The sequence below is a fragment of the Bos javanicus genome, chromosome 3 (assembly GCF_032452875.1).
Source record: "Bos javanicus breed banteng chromosome 3, ARS-OSU_banteng_1.0, whole genome shotgun sequence".
In the NCBI taxonomy this organism is placed as follows: Eukaryota; Metazoa; Chordata; class Mammalia; order Artiodactyla; family Bovidae; genus Bos; species Bos javanicus.
In genome coordinates this window covers 40,721,549-40,745,567 of record NC_083870.1, presented here as the reverse complement: position 1 = coordinate 40,745,567, position 24,019 = coordinate 40,721,549, and the positions used below count along the sequence as shown (strand labels likewise).

The 24,019-nt window shown below is 35.0% G+C and overlaps 1 protein-coding gene across 3 annotated transcripts in view; it reads right to left on the bottom strand.

Moving 5' to 3' along the window:
• COL11A1 (collagen type XI alpha 1 chain) overlaps positions 1–24,019 on the bottom strand; it is a 226,869-nt gene that overhangs the window by 109,518 nt on the left and 93,332 nt on the right. For all 3 annotated transcript variants that reach the window (XM_061411030.1, XM_061411027.1, XM_061411031.1), the window contains 13 exons: positions 22,426–22,479; positions 22,254–22,307; positions 22,031–22,084; positions 20,638–20,691; positions 20,476–20,520; positions 17,066–17,119; positions 16,596–16,640; positions 16,291–16,344; positions 15,797–15,841; positions 5,758–5,811; positions 4,601–4,645; positions 3,454–3,507; positions 3,327–3,371 (listed from right to left, as the gene is read on the bottom strand). In XM_061411030.1, the coding sequence (XP_061267014.1) occupies positions 3,327–3,371; positions 3,454–3,507; positions 4,601–4,645; positions 5,758–5,811; positions 15,797–15,841; positions 16,291–16,344; positions 16,596–16,640; positions 17,066–17,119; positions 20,476–20,520; positions 20,638–20,691; positions 22,031–22,084; positions 22,254–22,307; positions 22,426–22,479 (657 nt within the window). The remainder of the gene's footprint in view (positions 1–3,326; positions 3,372–3,453; positions 3,508–4,600; positions 4,646–5,757; positions 5,812–15,796; positions 15,842–16,290; positions 16,345–16,595; positions 16,641–17,065; positions 17,120–20,475; positions 20,521–20,637; positions 20,692–22,030; positions 22,085–22,253; positions 22,308–22,425; positions 22,480–24,019) is intronic.

Sequence of the window (24,019 nt, the reverse complement as noted above, 5' to 3'; positions counted from 1 at the left end):
AATTAACCTCTTCATCCTATGTGCCGCATTCATCACTTGTTAATATAACATAACATCCTGTCTGAGCCACAGGGGAATAATCACAGGTCTCTTTCTTTCTACTCAATGCTGAAAAACAAGTGCAAGTGAAGTCGCTCAGTCGTGTCCGACTCTGCCACCCCATGACTGTAGCCTACCAGGCTTATCCGTCCATGGGATACAAGAATCATGCCTAAGTAACCTCTAGCTCTCCAATGCCTACTATATTCTGACCCTCAAAATCATGATATATAACAGATATTTATTAAATGTAAATTTGGAATCATCCTTGCCTCAGTGTGAGTTTGGTAATGTATGCTAAGGTCCAGAAGATATAAGGTTAGTAAGGATATGTGAGACTTAGATCCGGAAGTGCTAAAGGCTAAGTCGCTTCAGTTGTGCCCCTTTGCGACCCCATGGACTATTGCCCTCTAGGCTCCTCTGTCTATGGATTCTCCAGGCAAGAATACTGGAGTGGGTTGCCATTCCCTTCTCCAGGGGATCTTCCTGACCCAGGGATCCAACTGGCATCTCTTATGTCTTCTGCATCGGCAGGCAGCTTCTTTACCACTAGCGCCACCTGGGAAGCCAAGACCTGGAAAAGGAATCAAATTTGATATAGTGCCTTGAATGCAGCTGGGCAATAGCAGAGGCTTAAAAACTGAAAATGACCACTTAAATTCCTATTGACCGGTGTCTTCATTACCTGATCCCTAGAGAGAAAAGTAATTACACAGTTGCCAAGTTTAGTTTAAAAAATTACTGCACTCTATGTCTAAAATAAATAATAGTTTTTAACATTTTTTTCAAGGAGAGATATTTTAAGAGAATATATAGTGAAGTAGAGGCTACTGCTATCAAAACTTTGTTTTTAATACATTCATAATTTTAAAAATAAATTAGATAGTAAGTTAGTAAGAACATCCTTACAGTAAGTGACATTTTTAAAACAAATGGCACTTTCAAACTACTAAGCTTTCCAGTCCTTAAATGATCAAATCTTAGTTAGATTTTTTGATTAATTGATTTATTTTAATTGGAGGCTAATTACTTTACAATATTGTAGTGCTTTTTGCCATACATTGACATGAATTAACCATGGGTATACATGTGTCCCCCATCCTGAACCCACCTCCCACCTCCCTCCCCATCCCATTCCTCAGGTTGTCCCAGGGCACTGGCTTTGAGTGCCCTGTTTCATGCATTGAACTTAGACTGGAGGAAACAGGTTTTAGAAAACAGGTGAAAAAGGAATTCGCCTGTGCCACTTGCTTGACTGGGTTATGTTGCTTAAGTTCTAAGGAATAAAGCTGAGTCTAAACAGTGGAGAATTTTATTCTAGTTAGGGCACTAACTTGGTAATTCAGCTTTCGTTAATTAATACTGCTATTTGTAAAAAGAAAATAGTTTCAATTTCCTTCCTCATCTCTTGAGATAATGGTTGATTATAATATATATTCAGAAAAACAAATAGTGTACATTAAAATTAACTAGGATTTCATAGTTCTTTACAAAGTTTGAAAATAGGAAGAATTCTTGTTATAAAAAGTTTCCATTAAAATTTATACAAAATTTCTCTAAATCTAGGTAAACAATATATTACTAGGTTAATATATGATATGGAATGAAAGGTACAACTGAAAAATATCTTAGAGATTTTTTTAGGATGAGGTCCTCATTTTATAGACTTAAAATAAAGCTCAGCGAAAGTAAGCAACCTAACTTTACAAGTTAGCTTTACAACTTTACTATGAGCACTATAATCAGAACTCAGAATGTTTAATTCCCAATTAAAAATATTAATTCTTTCTCTATATATCTACTTGTTTCTTCTGAGACCATATGCAACTCAAAATAACCAATAATATAAAATTTTTTTCCATACATTTTTTTTCCTGAGTATGTTTCTTCTCACAAATATCTCATCATCTATAATTTTATTTTCCTTTGCATTTGCCACTACCCCTCCTTCCAAAAAGTTCACAACTTTACCACTCCAATTATATGCCTTTCATATAAACACTGCCTTCCCTAAAATTCTTGGTGGGCACTAATTCCAGAGAAAAAATTTGAATTGATATTTAAATGTATTAACAACAAAAACTGAGATTCTAAGTTCCAAACTGAGACTATATATATATATATACATACATTTTTTTTTTTTTGCCTAGGCTACTTGCAAATAATTACAAGTTCAACATTGTCTAAGCCATCACTCTGCTGTCAGCTCAGTAAGACACTATACCCTGAAGTTCAACTGAGATGATAAAGATGAATTGGGATTCAAACCAAAGTAGCTGAGTTAATTTAAAACACATGACATATTTTCACGCAGTAGACTTGACAATATAGTCGCATACTTTGACAATGCCTCTGTATGTTACCTATTTATTGTTTTCAGAAAATAAAATATGACATATATACTAAATACATCCCTTCTTGTCATTTATTCCTTACTCATATCAAATCCATTCAAGGTGCTTTTAATAATATTATGACTGTAGGAATAAATAGTTATCCTTGAAATAAAAATGTATATTCCATATATTTCTCATGAAATTCCCTTAACACTTTGTACTTTGTACTTTGTGTTATAAAATGTAATATAGTAAGAATTAATGCAGTACCAGTTCTGAGTAGTGTCATTCCATTTCAACATAATCATTGAGGATGTGGGAGCTCTACATTTATCTTAAACATTTCTCCCACCAGGGAGGCCATTTAATGAAAAAAAAATCTCAATTTTGTTTTCTTCATCAAATTAAATTATAAGCATCCTTTAAAATAGTGCATATTCTTTCATTCACATTTATTTGGTTTTACTCTTTATTTCCTTCTCATTTAAGCTTTTGCTATGCATGCATTATCACATACAAAGACTTCTTCTTCCAACAATTAATTCCTATTTTGTACTTTATTTCAATTTATGAAGAATTAAAATTTTAGTAGAGAAAAAAGGGAATAAATATTCCTCTGTTATGCATATAATTGGATCCAATCCAGTCTTAACAAATACAATCATACAGTCAATCTTATAATTTAGAATAGTTAAAGACATGTAAAAATAAAACTTTAGCAGAATTGATTTTATATATGATATACCTTTTTTTTCTTCTATAATTTCATCCTCATCCAAGGATATAAAACTTTTCTTTTAAAGTTTCCAGGATACAGAGTCCAAAATTATTAGACTTGCAGTGTCTGATACATAAGTAATCATTCAATATATGAGAAATGAAATATCTATTGAATAAATTTAATTTTTTATACAATACCAATTAAAATCACCTAAATAAATTATGTTTTACCTTTTCACCTTTAGAGCCCTTGAGACCTCTGACACCATCTGCTCCCTATGGAATAAATTAGAGAAATTAAATGACTATAATATTTTACATTGAAATTAAATAATGTGGAAAATATAATATTATTTACCTTTACTCCTCGGGGACCAGGGTAGCCAATGGGACCCTGTGGACCAGGAGGGCCCTGTAAAAGACCCAATGCAATTTAAATACATAATGTACTGAAAGTGTCCCTCACTCACATACTACAGTTTTACCAAATAATCTCTAAGAAGATGATATTTTTCCACTTTTGGTAAAAATTTATTTGGTAGCTTATCATTTCTATCTAAAGTCAGATATGAGGAACAAACATATCATATATTTATGTTAAAGTAAGATAAATGTCATAAATATATGAAGTAATATAAATAATCATATATTAATAATTAATTTCTTTTCTAAGATTGAAAAAAATCTGATGTCCTTGATGTCTACAAAAAACAGCTACAGATTAACCAAAAGGATAAATAATTTCTAACCAAAAAATGGCATTAAATTTACAGCATTTACATCAAGAAAATGATCAAAATTATATATCTTCCACAGCTGGCTTCATTTCACTATTCTATCTAAGGGAAATAATATATAACATACAGTAGTAATGCTATTTTAATAAGAATCTAAAATTAGCAACTCTACATAAAAATGATCTTACCCTGCTACTGTAATCCAAAAGTAGTATTAAGATTGAATAAGTTTTAATTTTGATATTTTATTTAGATATTTTGATAACTGTTTCTCTTTCAATTCCCATCTTATGTAAAGATTATCAGAAAGTAATAAATATAGATCAAATTCAAGTGACATAAACACTTTAACAATATTCAGTAGTTCTTGTCCAATTTCATTATTATTATTTATAATCATGTATTCCACATATACTATATATGCAGAACGTGAATGTATTTCTGATCATGAGAATTTTTTTTTAAACTGAGAATGATAGGCTAATTGATCTAATTGATCAAATTGCCAATACAGAATTAAAAGTTATCTAACCAAGACATATCTTTTTTTATTCCCTAAATTAAAAGTTACTTTAGAGACATGATTTATACCTAAATGTTAGCAAACATTCTTTTGAAAGTAAATACATATTACAGGTGGAGAGTAACTATTTTTCGCTACTTATTTTCTAATATTCATATATATGTATCTCATAGAAATGACCAAAGCAAGGCATTTTCTCTAGGAGATAAGGTGACAGAACATTTAAATAATACTTTGTAACATACCAGAGAACCTTTTTCTCCAGACTGGCCTTCTTTTCCAGGATGACCCTACATTTGTCAAAAATATATACTGATGAGATGCAATATTAATGGTAATATATAATATGAAATTGTTCCCTTTTTTCCACATGTTGAGGTTTTACTCTTTATGTTTCAAAATATATTAAATATTTTGCATCACTCTATATAACTTTAAATAATATTGGAAATTAGCATTTGGAAAGAAACATAAGTTTATATTGGCTTGGTGCAAATTTCACCAATGACATAATGAACTTGAGAGACAGTTTGGGAAAAGCACATAAAGCATGCATATTATTCATGAACAGTTTGACCCCAATCTCAATTAGTTTTAAATAAAAGTGTTTCAGTCTAACTTCTATTTGCATATTGATTAAATAATTATACTCACATCTTTACAAGGCAACTAAGAACATCAATGGGACATTTAAAACACAGCAACATCATAAACACCAATGGTGTTTTTAATCAAGTTACTGAGAGTTGGTAAATAAAAATGCACAGCTCCAAAACAACTCTACTCAATGAAAACAAGCAATAACAGGATGAAAATTTTTATACCTTAGTTCTGAGTAAGTAGTTTCAAGAGAAAAAAAAGAAGCATAAATAAAAGGTTTTCAAATAACAACCATGGATATTACATGATTACATAATTTATTGCTATATGATAAGATATAATAAACATTGCTATATTTTTAGAAAAGTAAGGAATCCCTGAACACAGATGAATTTTCATGTAAGGTGTCTGAGGAAACTTACAAAAGATGAGGAATATCACCTGGACTCTCAAGAAACGTGTTCTTTGAAAAGGAAGAGAAGATATAAAGTATTTTCTATGAAAAGAAAAGGACATAACAAAAAGTATAGCAATAGAAAATGTAGAGCCTACTAAGAGAAAAGTGAGAGGTAGGAAAATATGAGATTCTGGCAGAAAGTGGTCCTAAGACCACTGGGAGCTCTTTAAAGATTTTGCAGTATGAAAACTACATGATTAAATAGAATTTTAGAGAGATCAATGTTTAATTACTGGCTCAATTTGCTTTTATTACTGAATTCATACAATCACTTCTAAACACATGTAAAATCTATTTTTGAAAATGAAATATGGAAAGTTTAATGACCAGGTAACTACTACTTACAGGAGGCCCATCAGCACCAGGAAGTCCTGCAAGCCCTGGTTTTCCTTGTGGACCCTAATTGAATAGAAAAAAAGAATATTTTCATTAAAAAAAAAAAAAAGGAAAGTCTGACTTTGTACATAGGAATATACTGCTAATAAGATTCTTAACTTGAGTCACCAATCTTTATCTATAAACTGCACATATCTAAATACTTTTTAACATGTTTTGTAGAAAAATGGTATATAAAGATAGATGAAAATAAATCTAGCTTTTAATCCTGTGTGTCTTTTTTAATTTGCAATTAAATTAATTGCTAATTAATTTAATTTTTGCATACCACAATAAATTGTTGCTTATAGACTAAAAGGGTATCCCAGGTGATGCTAGTGGTAAACAGTCTGCCTGCCAATGCAGGAGATGTGAGAGACAGTCTGGATCCTTGGATTGGGAAGATCCCTTGGAGAAGGAGATAGCAACCCACTCCAGAATTCTTGCCTGGAGAATCCCATGGGCAGAGGAGCTTGGAGGGCTACAATCCATAGGATCGCAGAGTCAGACATGAGTGAAGCAATTTAGCACACATGCATGCACAGAGTAAAAAGAAAAAAAAAAATATAGGTCCATATGCAATCATTATATTCATTGATATACATTGATTTACATCACTGAAAAAGCAAATACTGGATATTTCCATAATGACACTGATAAGTTCCTATTCACAGGGAACTATACTCAATATGAAAGTAAAAGTCACTCAGTTGTGTCTGACTCTTTGAGATTGTATAGTCCGTGGAATTCTCCAAACCAGAACACTGGAGTGGGCAGCCTTTCTCTTCTCCAGGGGATCTTCCCAATCTGGGGATCAAACCCAGGTCTCCCACATTGCAAGCGGATTCTTTCCAGCTGAGCAATAAGTTGGACTATAAAGAAAGTTGAGCACTGAAGAATTGATGCTTTTGAAAAGTGGTGTTGGAGAAGACTCTTGAGAATCCCTTGGATGGTAAGGAGATCAAACCAGTCCATCTTAAAGGAAATCAATCCTGAATGTTCATTGGAAGGACCGATGCTGAAGTTGAACTCCAATATTTTGGCCACCTGATGTGAAGAATTGACTCATTGGGAAAGACCCTGATGCTGGGAAAGATTGAAGGCGGGAGAAGAAGGGGATGACAGAGGATGAGATGGTTGGATGGCATAACCGACTCAATGGATATGAGTTTGAGCAAGCTCCAGGAGCTGGTGATGGACAGGGAAGCCTGGTATGCTGCAGTCCATGGGGTCACAAAGAGTTGGACAGAATTGAGTGAATGAACTGAACTGAACTGTTACTCAATATCCCTTGATAAACTATAATGGAAAAAACATGACAAAGAATGTATGTGCGTGTGTGTGTGTGTATAACTGAATCACTTTGTTGTACAGCAGAAATTAACACATTGTAAATTAGCTATATTTCAACAAAATAATTTTTTTAATGTGCCAGTTCAAATAATTGCATAGTAACATTGATTAAACATCAGTAATAATTAACATAAGGAACATGTTATAGATTATGTTACTCATAAGACATAGAAATATACTATTTTGATGTAGAAAGGACATAATCTAATACACAAGTAACAAATAATAATAAGTAACTATTTATTCAATAGATTAATCTGTGTTTAATCACAAAGGATTTCAGATATCATTTAATTTGATCACTGGTTAGGTTGGAACATGCTAAGAATGATTATTGCAAGCAGACCCTTCACTGGGAGAAAAACTGGCTTTCTACTTGGAATAATTAACTTTACCAAGTCTTTAAAGCTCAAGCCATTTCTGCTTGCTCATGATTAGTCGGAATTTAGAAACAATTAAAAGAGCAAGGATACATCAGCAAGTCTAGATGCTGGATGTAAAGGGAGTTTTCCATTCTCAGACAGTATTTAAGAAAAGCATTGTTTTCATGTATATGGATAGTACAGAGTTTAACAAGAAAGCCTCATTTAAATCACTATGGAACAACAACAACCACAAATAACCTATAAATTAAATAATCTGGACTTTATAACTGAATTTAATTGCATCTCATTTTTATAGGCTTTAAAAGTTTCAATTCTCTTCACCACTGTGCAAAGTCATATACAGTCAAGTAATCTAATATTATAAAATAACTGCTATAAAATCCTGATTCTTTTATGACAGTGTTTTACCTTTCACTTAAATCATTTTTTGCTCTCAGTACAATATACTTATTTCTTCAAAACAAAATGTAGAATACAAAAGCAAAACTATTTCCGTAATTATTATTTCCAGCAGGCATGATATTTCTATGACAATGACCTTGTGTATAAGACTATGTTGTTGTTTTTTTTTGTTGTTGTTGCTACATATTTAAGTGTAGATTAGAAATACTAAAAGTCTTGTACTATAGGATTTTTAAAAATCAAGTTAAAATCGATCCATTTATTTTAAAATGGAAGCTCTATGACAGTACAGTATTTTGTCTGCTTTCTTAACTGCTTGTTATTTCCCTAAAGGAATGGCAATAAATTTAAATGAATGAATGCCGTATTTTTTGGACTTTAATAAAACAGTTAAAATTTGTTGTGTTCCTGTGTGCTATATTAAGCAATATATGATATATAATATATATATGTATACTGTCCATTTTAATTCTCAAGCAATTTCATGAAATTTCATCATCTAAGATTTTGAGTAATTAACCAATGCTAATATATCACAGAGTTGCAATATAAATGAATCCAGATCTGTAGCCATATTTTCAAAGTCTTTGCCTTTAGCTAATATTTGTTTTGTGTCTTGCTATTTCTTCTTTAGCTCACAGAGTTATACAATATCATTTGTTTCCTATAAAGCAATTAATATATGAGGGATGGAAATTCTGAAAGCATAAATTAAATCACAGGACATAAAAGTATATTTAAGTTATTGCATGTCAGAAGAGCAATATAGTGGTCATCCAGTTTGGTTAATTAACTTAATGTTATAAAATATTTTATCCCAAATATAATAAAAGTACAGGCAACAATAACTTATGATAAAAATGTTATTGGGAATTAAAAATATATGACACTTCTAAAATTATATTTAACTGTGAGATTTAACTGTGGGTTGCACAATATGATTAAAAACATTATTCACCAAGTTTGAAAGACAAGGCTCTTGAGCCAGAATAAACAGAACATAAATCTAAAATAAAATATATACCATAGACACAAAATAAATAAAACGCATTTCTTTCGTGTTCTTTCTCCTTTTGATAGAAAGAGACTGTTTTTGAACTCAAGAGCTAGATGTGTTTAAAGCAGAAAAAGAAGCAGGTTATGCTTAATGCTAGCTCTCTTCCTACCACAAGAAGTGCAGTGAACCAGACCCTATATTTTACCTGTGTCTCAACATGGTGAATTCAGATACACCAACTTTCCTTAAAATCAAATTTTTCCTCTAAGACTCCAGTGCAGGGATGGTATTATTATAGAAAATTTAATAGGTACACGCCTCAAGTGCAATTTATTACAAACATAATATGGTTATGATGAGTTAATCTAAGATATGATAAGAGTGGTCCAGATTAAAATCCCTGATCTAAAGCACCTTTGGTGCCTAATATTTTAAATAAATCAACTATTTCCAATAGCCCTCTGATACTGTAATCATATAGAAAATACACAGAAAAAAAGCACTTTAGAGACCACTTAAGTTTGATATGAAAATGAAGAAGGGCAAGGCTAAACAAGAGACGGCTTTACAGATGGACATCATCAAATGGTCAATGTTGAAATCAAATTGATTTCATTTCTTTGTAGCTGAAGATGGAGAAACTGTATACGGTCAGCAAAAATAAGACCCAGAGCTGATTGTGGCTCAAGATCATCAGCTTCTCATAGTAAAATTCAGGCTTAAACTAAAGAAGACTGGGAAAAACACTAAGCCAGCCAGATATGACTTGAGTCAAATCTTGTGTGAATTCCCAGTAGAGGTAATGAATAGATTCAATGGACTATAACACTGTGCCTGAAGAACTATGGACAGCAGTCTGTAATATTGTACAGGAGGTGGTGAACAAAACCATCCCAAAGAAAAAGAAAGCAAGAGGCAAAGGCAAAGTGTTTATCTGAGGAGGCTTTACAAATAGCAGAATGAAGACAAGTGAAAAGCAGGCAAGAGAGGGAAAGGTACATCCAATTAAATGCAGAGTTTCAAAGAATAGCTGGAAGAGACAAGAAGGCCTTCTTCAATGAACAATGCATAAAACTGGAAGAAAAGAACAAAAGGGGAAAGACTAGAGATCTCTTCAGGAAAATTGGAAACATCGAGGGAGCATTCTGCCCAAAGATGGACACAATAAAGGATAAAAAAGGTAGAGACCTAGTAAATGCTGAAGAGATCAAGAAGAGATGGAAAGAATACACAGAAGAACTGTATTAAAAAAAATCTTAATGAACTGAATTACTATGATGGTGTGGTTAGTCCCCCAGAACCAGACATTCTAGAGTATGAAGTCTAGAGGGCCTTAAGAAGCATTGCTATTAATAAACCTAGTGAATGCAATGAAATTCCAGCAGAACTATTCACATTTTTAAAGGAGGATGTCATTAAGTCAGCAAATCTGGAAGATCCAGCAGTGGCCACAGGAGTAGAAAAGGTCAGTCCTCATCCCAGTTCCCAAGAAGGGTAACACCAAAGAATGTGCTAACCATCGAACAATTGCACACATCTCCCATGCTAGTGAGGTCATGCTTAAAATCTTGTATGCTAGGCTCCAGCAGTATGTGAACCAAGAACTTCTAGATGTCCAAGCTGTGTTTAGAAAAGGAAGAGGAACTAGATCAAATTGCCAAAATTTGCTGGATTATAGAGAAAGCAAAGGAACTTCAGAAAAACATCTATCTCTGTTTCATCAACTACGATCAAGCCTTTGACTGTGTGGATCATTACAAACTGTGGAAAGCTCTTAGAGAGATGGGAATACCAGACCATCTTAACAGCCTCCTCAGAAACCTGTATGTGGGTCAAGAAGCAACATTTAGAGCCTTGTATGGAACAACTGATTGGTTCAAAGTTGAGAAAGGAGTACGGCAGGGCTGTCTGCTGTAACCCTGTTTTTTTAACCTATATGCTGAGAACATCATGAGAAATGCCAGGCTGGATGTTATAAGCTGGAATCAAGGTAGGCAGGAGAAACATCAACAACCTCAGATATGCAGATGATACCACTCTAATGGCAGAAAGTGTAGAGGAACTAAAGGGCCTCTTGATGAGGGTGAATGAGGACAGTGAAAGAGTTGACTTAAGACTAAATATTAAGAAACTAAGATCACATCATTCAGCCCCATTACTGCATGACAAATAGAAGGGGAAAAGGTGGAAGCAGTGACAGATTTCCCCTTCTTGGGCTTCAAAATCACAGCGGACTGTGACCTCAGCCATGAAATCAGAAGACTATTGCTTCTTGGCAGGAAAGCAATGACAAACCTAGACAGTGTGTTGAAAAGCAGAGATATTACTCTGCTGACATGGTCCATGTATTCAAGGCTATGGTCTTCCCTATGGTCATGTATGGATGTGAGAACAGGACCGTAAAGGAAGTGGAGCACCAAAGAATCGATGCCTTTGAACTGTGGTGCTGGAGAGGACTTCCCAAAGTCCCTTAAACTGCAAGGAGATCAGATCAGTTCAGTTCAGTTCAGTTGTTCAGTCCATCCAACTCTTTGCAATCCCATGGACTGCAGCACATCAGGCCTCCCTGTCCATCACCAACTCCCAGAGTTTACTCAAACTCATCTCCATTGAGTCAGTGATGCCATCCAACCACCTCATCCTCTGTCGTCCCCTTCTCCTGCCTTCAATCTTTCCCAGCATCAGGGTCTTTTCCAATGAGTTGGCTCTTCACATCAGGTGGCCAAAGTATTGGAGTTTTGGCTTCAACATCAGTCCTTCCAATGAATATTCAGGACTGATTTCCTTTAGGATGGACTGGTTGGATCTCCTTGCAGTCTAAGGGACTCTCAAGAGTCTTCTCCAACACCACAATTCAAAAGCATCAATTCTTCGGTGCTCAGCTTTCTTTATAGTCCAACTCTCACATCCATACATGATGACTGGAAAAACCATAGCCTTGACTAGACAGACCTTTGTTGGTAAAGTAATCACCATCTTCAGTGATTTTGGAGCCCAAAAACATAAAGATCAGATCAGTCAATCCTAAAGGAAGTCAACCCTGAATATTCACTCTGATCCTAATGCTGAAGCTCCAGTATTTTGGTCATGTGATGCGAATGGATGACTCATTGGAAAAGTCCCTGATGCTGGGAAAGATTGAGGGCAGAAGAAGAAGGTGTCAGGGGAGGAAATGGCTGGATGGCATCACCAATGCAGTGAACATGAACTTGGGCAAACTGTGGGTGATGGTGAGGGACAGGGAGGCCTGTGTGTTGCAATTCATGGGGTTACAAAGAGTAGGACATGACAGGGTGACTGAACATCAACAACAACAAGATTTATATGCTAATTCTTAACATTAATAATAAGTAACTCAGCTAGAATGTTACCAAAGGTCTTGAATATATATGTATATATATATATATATATATATTTATATTTATTTTACCAAAGAATATATGTTGCTGTTGTTTAGCTGCCAAGTCACTTCTGACTCTTTTGAGACCTCTTGGACTGGAGCTCCTTCCAGGCTCCTCTGTCCATGGGATTTCCCAGGCAAGAATACTAGAGTGGGTTGCCATTTCCTTCTTCAGGGGATCTTCCTGACTGAGGGATTGAACCTGTGTTTCCTGCATTGCACACAGATTCTTTACTGCTGAGCCACCAGGGAAGATGAAAGAATATATACAAAAGGTCAAAAAGCATATAAAAATAAGCCCCAAATCACTAGTGATTAGGGAAATGCCAATTAATACTACAATAAGGTACTATTTCACACCAACAAAAATAACCATAATTGAAGAGAGAAAATATGTTAGTATAGCTGAGCATCTGGAGAAACTAGTTCAAGTTCAGTTCTGTTCAGTCGCTCAGGTGTGTCCAGCTCTTTACGACCCTATGGACTGCAGCATGCCAGGCCTCCCTGTACATCATCAACTTCCGGAGTTTACTCAAACTCATGTCCATTGAATCGATGATGCCATACAACCATCTCATCCTCTGCCATCCCCCTCTCCTCCTACCTTCAATCTTTCCCAGCATCAGAGTCTTTTTAAATGAGTCAGCTCTTCACATCAGGTGGCCAAAATATTGGAGTTTCCTCTTCATCATCAGTCCTTCCAATGAATATTCAGGACTGATTTGCTTTATGATGGACTGGCTGGATCTCCTTGTAGTCCAAGGGACTCTCGAGTCTTTTCCAACACCACAGTTCCAAAGCATCAATTCTTCATCACTCAGCTTTCTTTATAGTCCAACTCATATCCATACATGACCACTGGAAAAACCATGGCCTTGACTAGATGGACCTCTGTTGGCAGAGTAATGTCTCTGCTTTTCAATAGCTGTCTAGGTTGGTCATAACTTTTCTTCCAAAGAGTAAGTGTCTTTTAATTTCATGGCTGCAGTCACCATCTGCAGTGATTTTGGAGCCCCCAAAAATAAAGTTTGCCACTATTTCCACGGTTTCCCCATCTGTTTCCCATGAAGTGATGGGACCAGATGCCATGATCTTTGTTTTCTGAATGTTGAGTTTTAAGCCAACTTTTTCACTCTCCTCTTTCACTTTCATCAAGAGGCTCTTTAGTTCTTCACTTTCTGCCATAAAGATGGTGACATCTGCATATCTGAAGTTATTGCTATTTATCCCTGCAATCTTGATTCCAGCTTGTGCTTCATCCAGCCCAGCATTTCTCATGTTCTCCGCATATAAGTTAAATGAACACGGTGACAATATGTAGCCTTGACATACTCCTTTTCCTATTTGGAACCAGTCTGTTACTCCATGTCTAGTTCTGTTGCTTCCTGACCTGCATATAGGTTTCTCAAGAGGCAGGTCAGGTGGTCTGGTATTTCCATCTCAAAGAATTTTCCACAGTTTATTGTGATCCACACAGTCAAAGGCTTTGGCATAGTCAGTAAAGCAGAAATAGATGTTTTTCTGGAACTCTCTTGCTTTTTTCAACGATCCAGCGGATGTTGGCAATTTAATCTCTGGTTCCTCTGCCTTTCTAAAACCAGTTTGAATATCTGGAAGTTCACAGTTCACATATTGTTGAAGCCTGGCTTGGAGAATTTTGAGTATTACTTTACTAGCGCATGAGATGGTGGCTTGGATGGTAAAGCATCTGTCTACATTGTGGGAGACCAGGGTTCAAGCCCTGGGTTGGGAAGATCCCCTGAAGAAGCAAATGGCAATCCACTGCAGTACTATTGCCTGGAAAATCCCATGGGCAGAGGAGCCTGGTAGGTTACAGTCTATGGGGTCGCAAAGAGTCAGTCATGACTAAGCGACTTCACTTTGGGCTTCCCTGGTGGCTCAGAGGGTAAAGCATCTGCCCACAATGCAGGAGACCCAGGTTCTATCCCTGGGTTGGGAAGATCCCCTGGAGAAGGCAATGGTAACCCACTTCAGCACTCTTGCCTGGAAAATCCCATGGACAGAGGAGCCTGGAAGGCTATAGTCCATGGGGTTACAAAGAGTCAGACACGACTGAGCAACTTCACTTACTAGCGCATGAGATGAGTGCAATTGTGTGGTAGTTTGAGCATTCTTTGGCTTGCCTTTCTTAGGGATTGGAATGAAAACTGAAATCCTCATAAATTTTGAGGAAGGAAGTGTGGTACAACCACCTTGAAACACAATCTGAAAACTTCTTAAAGTGTTAAACATGAATTTATCATATACCCAGCAGTTCCACTTCTAACTATCTAACAAAAATAATTTTTAAAATGTCTACACAAATATCTTTGTACAAATATTCAAAGCAGCACTATTCATAATAGCTGAAAAGTGTACATAACTTATTTCCCTCAACTGCTGAATAAGTAAACAAAATATTCAATCAAAGGAATACCATTTGGCAAAAAAAAAGAAGTGAAGTACTGATATATGCTACCACATTGATAAAGCTCAAAAACATTATGCCAAATAAAAGAAGCCAGACACAAATGTCACATACTATATTTATTCATATAATTAAATTCAAATGTTAATTTCATTCATACATTTTGTTCACATAAGATGGTCAGAAAAGGTGATGGTCAGAAAAGGTGTATGTATAAAGATACAAAGCACATCAATTGTGTAGGTTTGTGCATGGACTCAGGAGTAGAAATTGATACAAGCTTTCCTTCTGGGGTGATATAAATATTTTTAAAATGTGATTGTGGCAAACTTCCATAAATTTCCTAAAAATGATTGACTGATAGACTTAAAGAGAGTAAATTTTATGGTATGAAATTAACTCCAATAAAGTTGATAATTTAAAAAATCACATATTTATAGAAATCAGCCAAAATAAGAAAACAAATTATATAAGAACAGGCAACACTGTGCTGTAACTATAGGGAATAGAAAATACTACTTAAAGAAACTGACAGGGGAGATGGAGGAAAAAAGACATCTCTTTAATTAAAGACTTATTCTTGTTTTGATCTAGACATTGAGTTTTAACAAGAACATCATTTGCCATTTTTTCATGAAAAATGGTGGCAATGATAACGTCACAATTTTCCCTTAATTAGATCTTGTTAAAAGCCCTTTGTCACAAGCAAACCTAATCACATGTTTTAAATAATGAGAAATGAAAGGAGAACAAAAATAAAGAGAAAGCACTCACTCATATCAGTACATTAATGAAATTAATATAGCTGAGAATGTCATATCTGGAAGCTATCCAAATGGAAACTCTGTGAAATGTTATCATTTACAATTCAGAGACATATGAATGGCTTCTGCTCACCAGTACATTCAAGATTTAAATCCAGATTAATTCCTTATATGCTGAGCCATTTAAATATCAAAAGCAGAAGGCAGGCCTTATTCCTCCCTAAGATTGACAATACAAGCTCATTTACCAGACATTCCTAGGACAACAGATGAACTTACTTTTTCACCCGGAGGACCAATTGGACCTTGTGGACCAGGAAGACCCTATTTTAAAAGAATTTATTTCATATGTCAAGTATCACATCATAAGAACACACTTTTAAAATAGTAAATGATTAGCCCTCTATATTACATGCAATGAGCCATGAGTATTATATATATCCCCCACTTTCTGCAGAAGATTTTACAACACCGGAGTTTTATACAAGGTACTCTTTTGGCAATGGAACTGTAATGTGATCCTATTCAGAACCCTCCCGCAGGTATCCTGGCATTCCATGAGCACTGAATGACTCATTTTACTCTTAGAAGAAAGAAAAGCCTCTGCAAATTTGTTCAAAAATTTTTTTAAAGGAATAAAATAGAATGAGCTTTGTACATTCATACATAAACTCTCAGCCCTACGTAGAAAATTTTGAGGCTCTCAATTTTCTTGTATAAAGGTACCATCTTACCCCGTTACCTCAATAAAAGGTGTGATGGCTTAGACTTACCTGAGGTCCTGGGTTTCCCTGCTGACCAGGAGGTCCCGGCTCCCCTTGAGGACCCTGACATAGGAAAATGGAAAAGAGTCTTTAACAGAACTATTTCACATAATAGGTTTTGTCTTTTGGATTGAAAAATAGTTCCCATATCATGTTTCCCTTTAGAGAATCTGGAAAATCTTGCAAAATATTAATGCTAGCAGAAGAATTTGGCAAAACATTGTAAGAAACCTTAATTTTAGATTTAGCAACAAAAATGGTTTGCTAGTATTAGAGGACAGAAATGAGTTACTTTATGGATGTCTTGTACATACCATGTTCCCTTTTGGTCCGGGGGGGCCATCCACACCCGCTATACCCTTCAATGAAGAAAAAATATACATGAGTATATACAAGTTCAGATGCTACAATAGAAAATATAAAAAACGAACCTAATAGCATGATACCCAGTAACCTAGGGTAACTAAAAGCCATTTTAGAACTCAATGGAAATGAGGGAAAAAGCAAGGTCTATACTCTCCTCTCCATGTCCATGGAGACATCCTGGCAGTATTTTCTACTGTGTGTTGGGAAAAAGAATAAAATACATAAACTAAAAGGAAGAGAAAAGAAAGAAACAGGTGGAGTGAGTACACTCAGTTAAATTGATAGGCAGCATCATTAGGTCTTAGATTATAATAGTGAAACGTTGGCTGTCTACTGAAAGCTTTTACAGCTTTCTGGCTTTAAGACTCCGGCAATAAGCTTTCCCTAGAACATCTTGAATGTTTTCAACAATACATACAGGCTGTCCAATAGGTCCTGGAGTTCCTCTTGGTCCTAGCAAACCTCGTGGACCCTAGGAGTAAAAAAGAAACAGATTATCAAAAAAAAAAAAAAGGCCTTCAAAACATGTCTTGTCTTTTAAATAAACACATTTTAATGTAATGTTTTGATTAAAATATTTATTCACCCTCTTTCAACACACCAATAAGGGCATTTAAAATAGCATTTTGTGTGACACAATTACCTAGTGTTTATATTGAGCCAAAAGCCAAAATGGATGAGTGAGTCTTTAATATAGAAACTGTATCTTTGAGTCTATGGAATTACATATGAATCACTTGTGAAACTTTCAATATAGGAAATATTTTAAAGCTTTAAGTAAGTAACTTTGGTGCCATTTTCCAATTTGAATAGCAATGCTGAATCTTATTAAATCTTATAATTCAAACAGACTACACAAAGAGTCTTGATGCTCATTTATTTTACATTTAGGTAAATTCCATCTTGAGAGAATATTCTACTGAGAGAAAGAAACAAACAGCTGGAGGACTATATTAGGAAGGTTATAGAAACCACTTTCATGATTTTTAAAATTATTATGATTTAAGCAAGCATTTTCTTCTCTTCTTCGCCTTCTCCATTTTTTTCCTCCTTCTTTTCCTTCTTCAAAAAAGTCAACAGTATGGTTTACTGTTATATTTACTTGAGAGACTGAGGAGCCTGGTGGGCTATAGTCCAAGGAGTTGCAAAGAGTTGGACACAACTGAGCAACTAACATATACAAACATGCTTTGCCTTTGAATTGACAGGTTCTATAATGTGGCAAACTAGCAGTAAAACTAAGAGGTCTGCTTCTAGTGTGGATCTTTGATTGACTAGGTTTGAGTAAACCTTTCCAACTCAGTTTCCTCATTTGTAAAATTCAATGGAAAAAAGGATATAATTTAATAAATTTTATAGTTATATTTGATATATACTAAACACCTCATTTTTTGTAGTAACAGTAGCAAGCACCTCATTTTTTGTTTCCTCTAGTAATAATTGTTTATCCTAAACAAATAAAAAATTCTAGAGGTATTGATATAAAAAACTGAAACAAAATAAACAGCCACAAAAACTAGATAAGGTTTTTTGGATGACAAGTTGTTGTTTAGTTGCTCAGTCATGACCAAGTCTTTGTGACCCCATGAACTGCAGCACACCAGACTTCCCTGTCCTTCACTATCTTCTGGAATTTGCTCAAACTCATGTCCATTGAGTAGGTGATGCCATCTAACCATTTCATCTTCTGTCGTCCCCTTCTCCTCTTGCCCCCAATCTTTCCAAGCATCAGGATTTTTTCCAATGAGTTGTCTCTTCGAATCAGGGGGCCAAGGTACTGGAGCTTCAGCATCAGTCCTACCACTGAATATTCAGGGTTGATTTCCTTTAGGATTGACTGATTTCATCTTGCTGTCCAGGGGACTCTCAAGAGTCTTCTCCAGTGCCACAGTTTGAAAGCATCAATTCCTCAGTGTTCAGCCTTCTTTATGGTCCAAGTCTAACATCGGTACATAATTACTGCAAAAACCACAGTTTCGACTATAGGAACCTTTGTTGGCAAAGTGATGTCTCTGCTTTTTAATATACTGTCTAGGTTTCTCATAGCTTTACTTCCAAGAAGTAAAAGTCTTTTAATTTCATGGCTGCAGTCACTGTTTGCAGTGATTTTGGAGCCCAAGAAAATAAAATCTGTCACTGTTTCCACTTTCCCCCCATCTACTTGCCATGAAGAGATGGGAATGAAAGCTATGATCTTAGATTTTTGAATGTTGAGTTTTTAGCCAGCTTTTTTTCACTCTCCTCTTTCATCTTCATCAAGAGGCTCTTTAGTTCTTCTTCAATTTCTGCTATTAGAGTGTTATCATTTGCATATCTGAGGTTGTTGATATTTCCCCATGCAATCTTGATTCCAGCTTGTGATTCATCCAGCCTGGCATTTTGCAAGATATACTCTGCATAGAAATTAAATAAAAGTGTGAAAGCATGAGCCTTGTTGTACTCCTTTCCCAAGTTTGAACCAGTCTGTTGTTCCATGTTTGGTTATTTAACTGTTGCTTTTTGACCTGCATATAGATTTCAGGAGACAGGTATGGTGGTCTGGTATTCCCATCTCTAAGAATTTTCCAGTTTGTTGTAATCTACACATTCAAAGTATTTAGCATAGTCAATGAAGCAGAAGTAGATTTTTTTTTTTAATTTTCTAGCTTTTTGTATGATCCAACAAATGTTGGCCATTTGATCTCTGGTTCCTCTGCCTTTTCTAAATCTAGCTTGTTCATCTGGAAGTTCTGGGTTCTTATACTATTGAAGCCTAGCTTGAAGGATTTTGAGCATTATCTTGCTAGCATGTGAAATGAGCACAATTGTATGGTAGTTTGAACATTCTTTGGCATTTGCCTTTCTTTAGGACTGAAATGGAGAAGGCAATGGCACCCCACTCCAGTACTTTTGCCTAGAAAATCCCATGGATGGAAGAGCCTGGTAGGCTGCAGTCCATGTGGTTGCGAAGAGTCAGACACGACTGAGCGACTTCACTTTCACTTTCACTTTCATGCATTGGAGAAGAAAATGGCAACCCACTCCAGTGTTCTTGCCTGGAGAATCCCAGGGATGGGGGAGCCTGGTGGGCTGCCGTCTATGGGGTCGCACAGAATCGGACACAACTGAAGCTGCAGCAGCAGCAACAGCAACAGGACTGAAATGAAAACTGACCTTTCCCATCCTGTGGCCACTGCTGAGTTTTCCAATTTTGCTGGCATATTGAGGGCAGCACTTTAACAGCATCATCTTTTAGGATTTGAAATAGCTCAGCTAGAATTCCATCACCATCACAAGCTTTGTTCAAAGTAATGTTTCTTAAGGCCCACTTGACTTCACATTCCAGAATATCTGGCCTTATATGAGTGATCATACCATCGTGGTTAACTGTGTAATTAGGACCTTCTTTATGTAGTTCTTCTGTGTATTCTTGCCACATCTTCTTAATCTCTTCTGTGTCTGTTACGTCCTTGCCATTTCTGTCATTTATTGTGCCCATCTCTGCATGAAGTGTTCCTTTGGTATCTCCAGTTTTCTTGAAGAGATCTATAGTCCTTCCTGTTCTATTGTTTTCCTCTTATTTATTTGCATTATTCACTTAAAAAGGCTTTATTATGTCTCCTTGTAGTTAAGATATTATATCCCACATTTTTTTCCTCTCAATTTCCTAAGATTTAATGACAGAAGAGCTGTAAGTATCCTTTTAAAATGTTTTTTCACATAACAAATTACCTGGTTAGGTTAGGTAAGATTGCAATTATTATTGACTTTATATTTGTAACACCAAGCACTATTTCTCCTAAATAGGGTATTATTTAAAAAGAAAAAAAAAAAAAGAAAGTTGCTTACAGCTTCACCTGGAAGACCCCTTGGTCCTATTTCTCCATCTTCTCCCTGTCATGGACATAATGAATAGGATAGTGATGTGATCAGACAATGCAACATTTCAGCATGGTTTTCTTTAATGTTTTAATTTTAAATATTTCTTAAAAGAAATGAACTTTCATATACCCTTATTCCATCTTCACCAGGAGGACCAGGAGGACCTTGAGGACCTCGTTCACCCTATTAAAGAAATCCAAATACAATTAGAATTTGAAGTAAGCCAGAATATTTATAACTCTATCCTACAGCTATCCTAGCAAAAATAATGAAACATTTGGTAGAAAAACTTATGCTTTATTTTCTCTGCTGAAAACACTTCAGAGATAAGTCATAACTTGATATTAACTGGCATTACAATTTAGTATGCAAGGAAAACATTCCTTCAATTTTGAAAACAAAAAGATTTAAATAAAATATCCAAATAATTTTCAGACTTTTAATTATTACAAACTAACAGAAAATTATTTTGCTGAAGATTGTCTTCATTCTTCATGGTGCATGGATGCACTTTGCTGATTTTTATTTAAATTTTCTCTGCTTCTTAAACAATTCTCATCAATTCAGCACAATTCTGGAAGACTAACAAAGCTTCAATTTAAAAAAAACAAAAACAAAATTATGTATTTCTCTCAACGTGGCACACACTAGATATTTTGCTAAACTTTCATGGGACTCTCTTTTCTTTATCTTTCTTTTTTTCACTTCTAATTTTCTTAAAGATTGCCTCACCTTTATTTTTAACTTTTGAAGATGAGTAATGTGAAGATCTAAAGCTGATCTCTTTTGAGAGACCACATCCTGGCTTAATTTCCCACTAAAACTACTGACTGGATTGCTGTTCAACATTGTATATTGTTAATAAGCCCTAGTAAATTATAAATTCCTGAATTGAATTATAAACTTATATTATCACAAAGAAGTAGTCTATGGTATCTCGATCTACCGGCACCATCTAACAAGTATAATAAGATACATTGCCCAGTATATTGTAATATTAACTACAGATTGCCTGCAGGTGTCTTTTGAATATATCCATAGGCAAAATGTAAGAAAGAAATTGAGGTAATTATCAAAAAATTATCAAAAAATTAAATCTCTATACTTGTTCTGTAAATATATTTTGCATATACATATACATCCTGTAGGAGGGTACAGCAACCCACTCCAGCATTCTTGCCTAGAAAATCATGGACAGAGGACCTGGCGGGCTACAGTCCAGAGGGTCACAAAGACTCTAACAAGACTGAAGCGACTTAGCATGTACACATCCATGTACATAAAGATTCTGCCTCAACTTATATTTGTGTAAAATGAGTATTTTAATATCTAAAAAATTAAAAAACATAATAATATCCCACATATAATTCTACTTATATTTCTTCATGTATCTTTTAGATGTACTAATTTACATGAGTTCACAAATACTTAATTTTCTTATTTCTTAGTGCAGCTATTTAAAACATTTCATAGTATTCTTCTATTATCCCTGTATAAAAAGCAATAGAATGGTATGTCTTACCCTGTGACCCTTGTCACCTGGTAGACCTGGAAGTCCATCAAATCCTCGATCCCCCTGTAAAAGCAGCATCATCACCATCATCAACAACGTTATATTCTGAGCTTATTTCTGAACTGTAATTCGAATGTTAAATATTATTTCATATCAAGAAACTTTATTTTAAAATATAAAAACTTCAGGAGAAACTGAGTGAATATACAAACATATGAGATGAGTTCCTGACCTTGGCCCCGGGTTCTCCTGGCATTCCTCTTCCTCCATCAGCACCCGGACGACCCTGACAGTACCAAGAACATGACTAAGCAAAAAGGATTCCAAATAGTACAGAGTAAAAGAAAATAAAATAACTGATGATTTCAGATGCCCTCAATATGCTCAATGAAAGCAAATCATACCCTTTTTCCAGGTTTTCCTGTTGGACCAGGAGGACCTTGGACACCACGTGGGCCCTATATTAAAACATCATATTTAATTAATTTTATAGAATTCCAGTTCAATAAACTCAATCACATAGAGAAATGGTTTTAGAATTTTATATCTTTTTAGTTTTACCTTAATCACTTTAACACACAAAAAAACTGTTTCTTGTATAAAAGTCCACATAAAGCAAGAAGATAAGAGAATCAATTTTTCTACATGGCTCCTTGCCAGAAAAAGTCAGACTATTTTATTAAGTTTTTATAGACCTATGATTACATGTAAACAAAAGGAATGCAAAATGATATTTTAAACTTAAAAAATTCTCAATTACTAAATTCATTCTCAAAACCTTGGGGTTTTACATTTCCCTTGACTGAAAACATTTCATTTCATTCCTCTTCTCTTTCTAATCCCTTTGCTTTCAAATTTCCCTTCTTTTATGGAGATCTTCTCCTAGATATTTATTCTTTTATTGCAAGTATCACATTTGATTGTAACTGTTTTTTGTTTTGGTTTCCATAGTTGAGTCTCCCATTTAACTGTTAACCACCGCAACTTTGGACTACATCTTTTTCTCCATTATACTTCTACAGTTTAGCACAGTGCCTGATACACATTTCTGGAGGATGACTTGGCAAACTCAAATTCAATTACTGACTGGTGCCATGCCATCTCAGATTAAAGTTTTAAGGTCCTCAGTATCTTTCTTGAGGTAGTTCAGTACAATGTTATATCAACATACAATGTCTTACTTGTGAATTAATATACATGTTTTAAAAATAAAATTGCACAGCTTATAATAGATAACATACAGATCCATTAGAAATATGACATAGGCCTTCAATGGCACTAGTGGCAAAGAGCCTGCCTGCCAATGCAGAAGACTTTAGAGATGCAGGCTTGACTCTTGGTTGGGAAGATCCCCTGGAAGAAAGCACAGCAACCCACTCCAGTATTCTTGCCAGGAGGATCCCATGCACAGAGAAGCCTGGTGGGCCACAGAGTCACAGGGTTGGACATGACTGAAGCGACATAGGGTAGCATCTCTTTTTAAGTTTAAACAATATGAATTTAATGAGTGTGGTAGAAAATGTAACACACATTTGAAATTACAAGTAATTATTATGATAGCTTTGACACAATGATTATAGAAACATAAAATTAAAGTTGCCTAATAGTTAGAGATTAAAAGAATACAGCTTAAAAATACTGTAGAAAAAAATTCTATCCTATACCCCAGGTGGACGGCAAGGAGCAATAATAACAGGACAAATTCTGTTAGTTTTTAATGAAAATGATCTTTCATTTGATACTGCATCTCACTGGAATTAAGTAAAACTACAAAGACCATGAAAATTGCTGCAGCACATTTTCAAATTCACCCATTTTGTAAAGAGGTGAGTTGGATCCAGAAATTCATAAACTGTAAAAGGCTAAATTTCCTAACTTTTCAATATTTTTATTCAATCTTTTTATGTAATTCTCAGTTAAGGTACAAATGCTTTCCATCCGTTTATGACAATACTTAATAGGCATAAAAAAAAAACTCTCACATTCTGTGTCACTCAA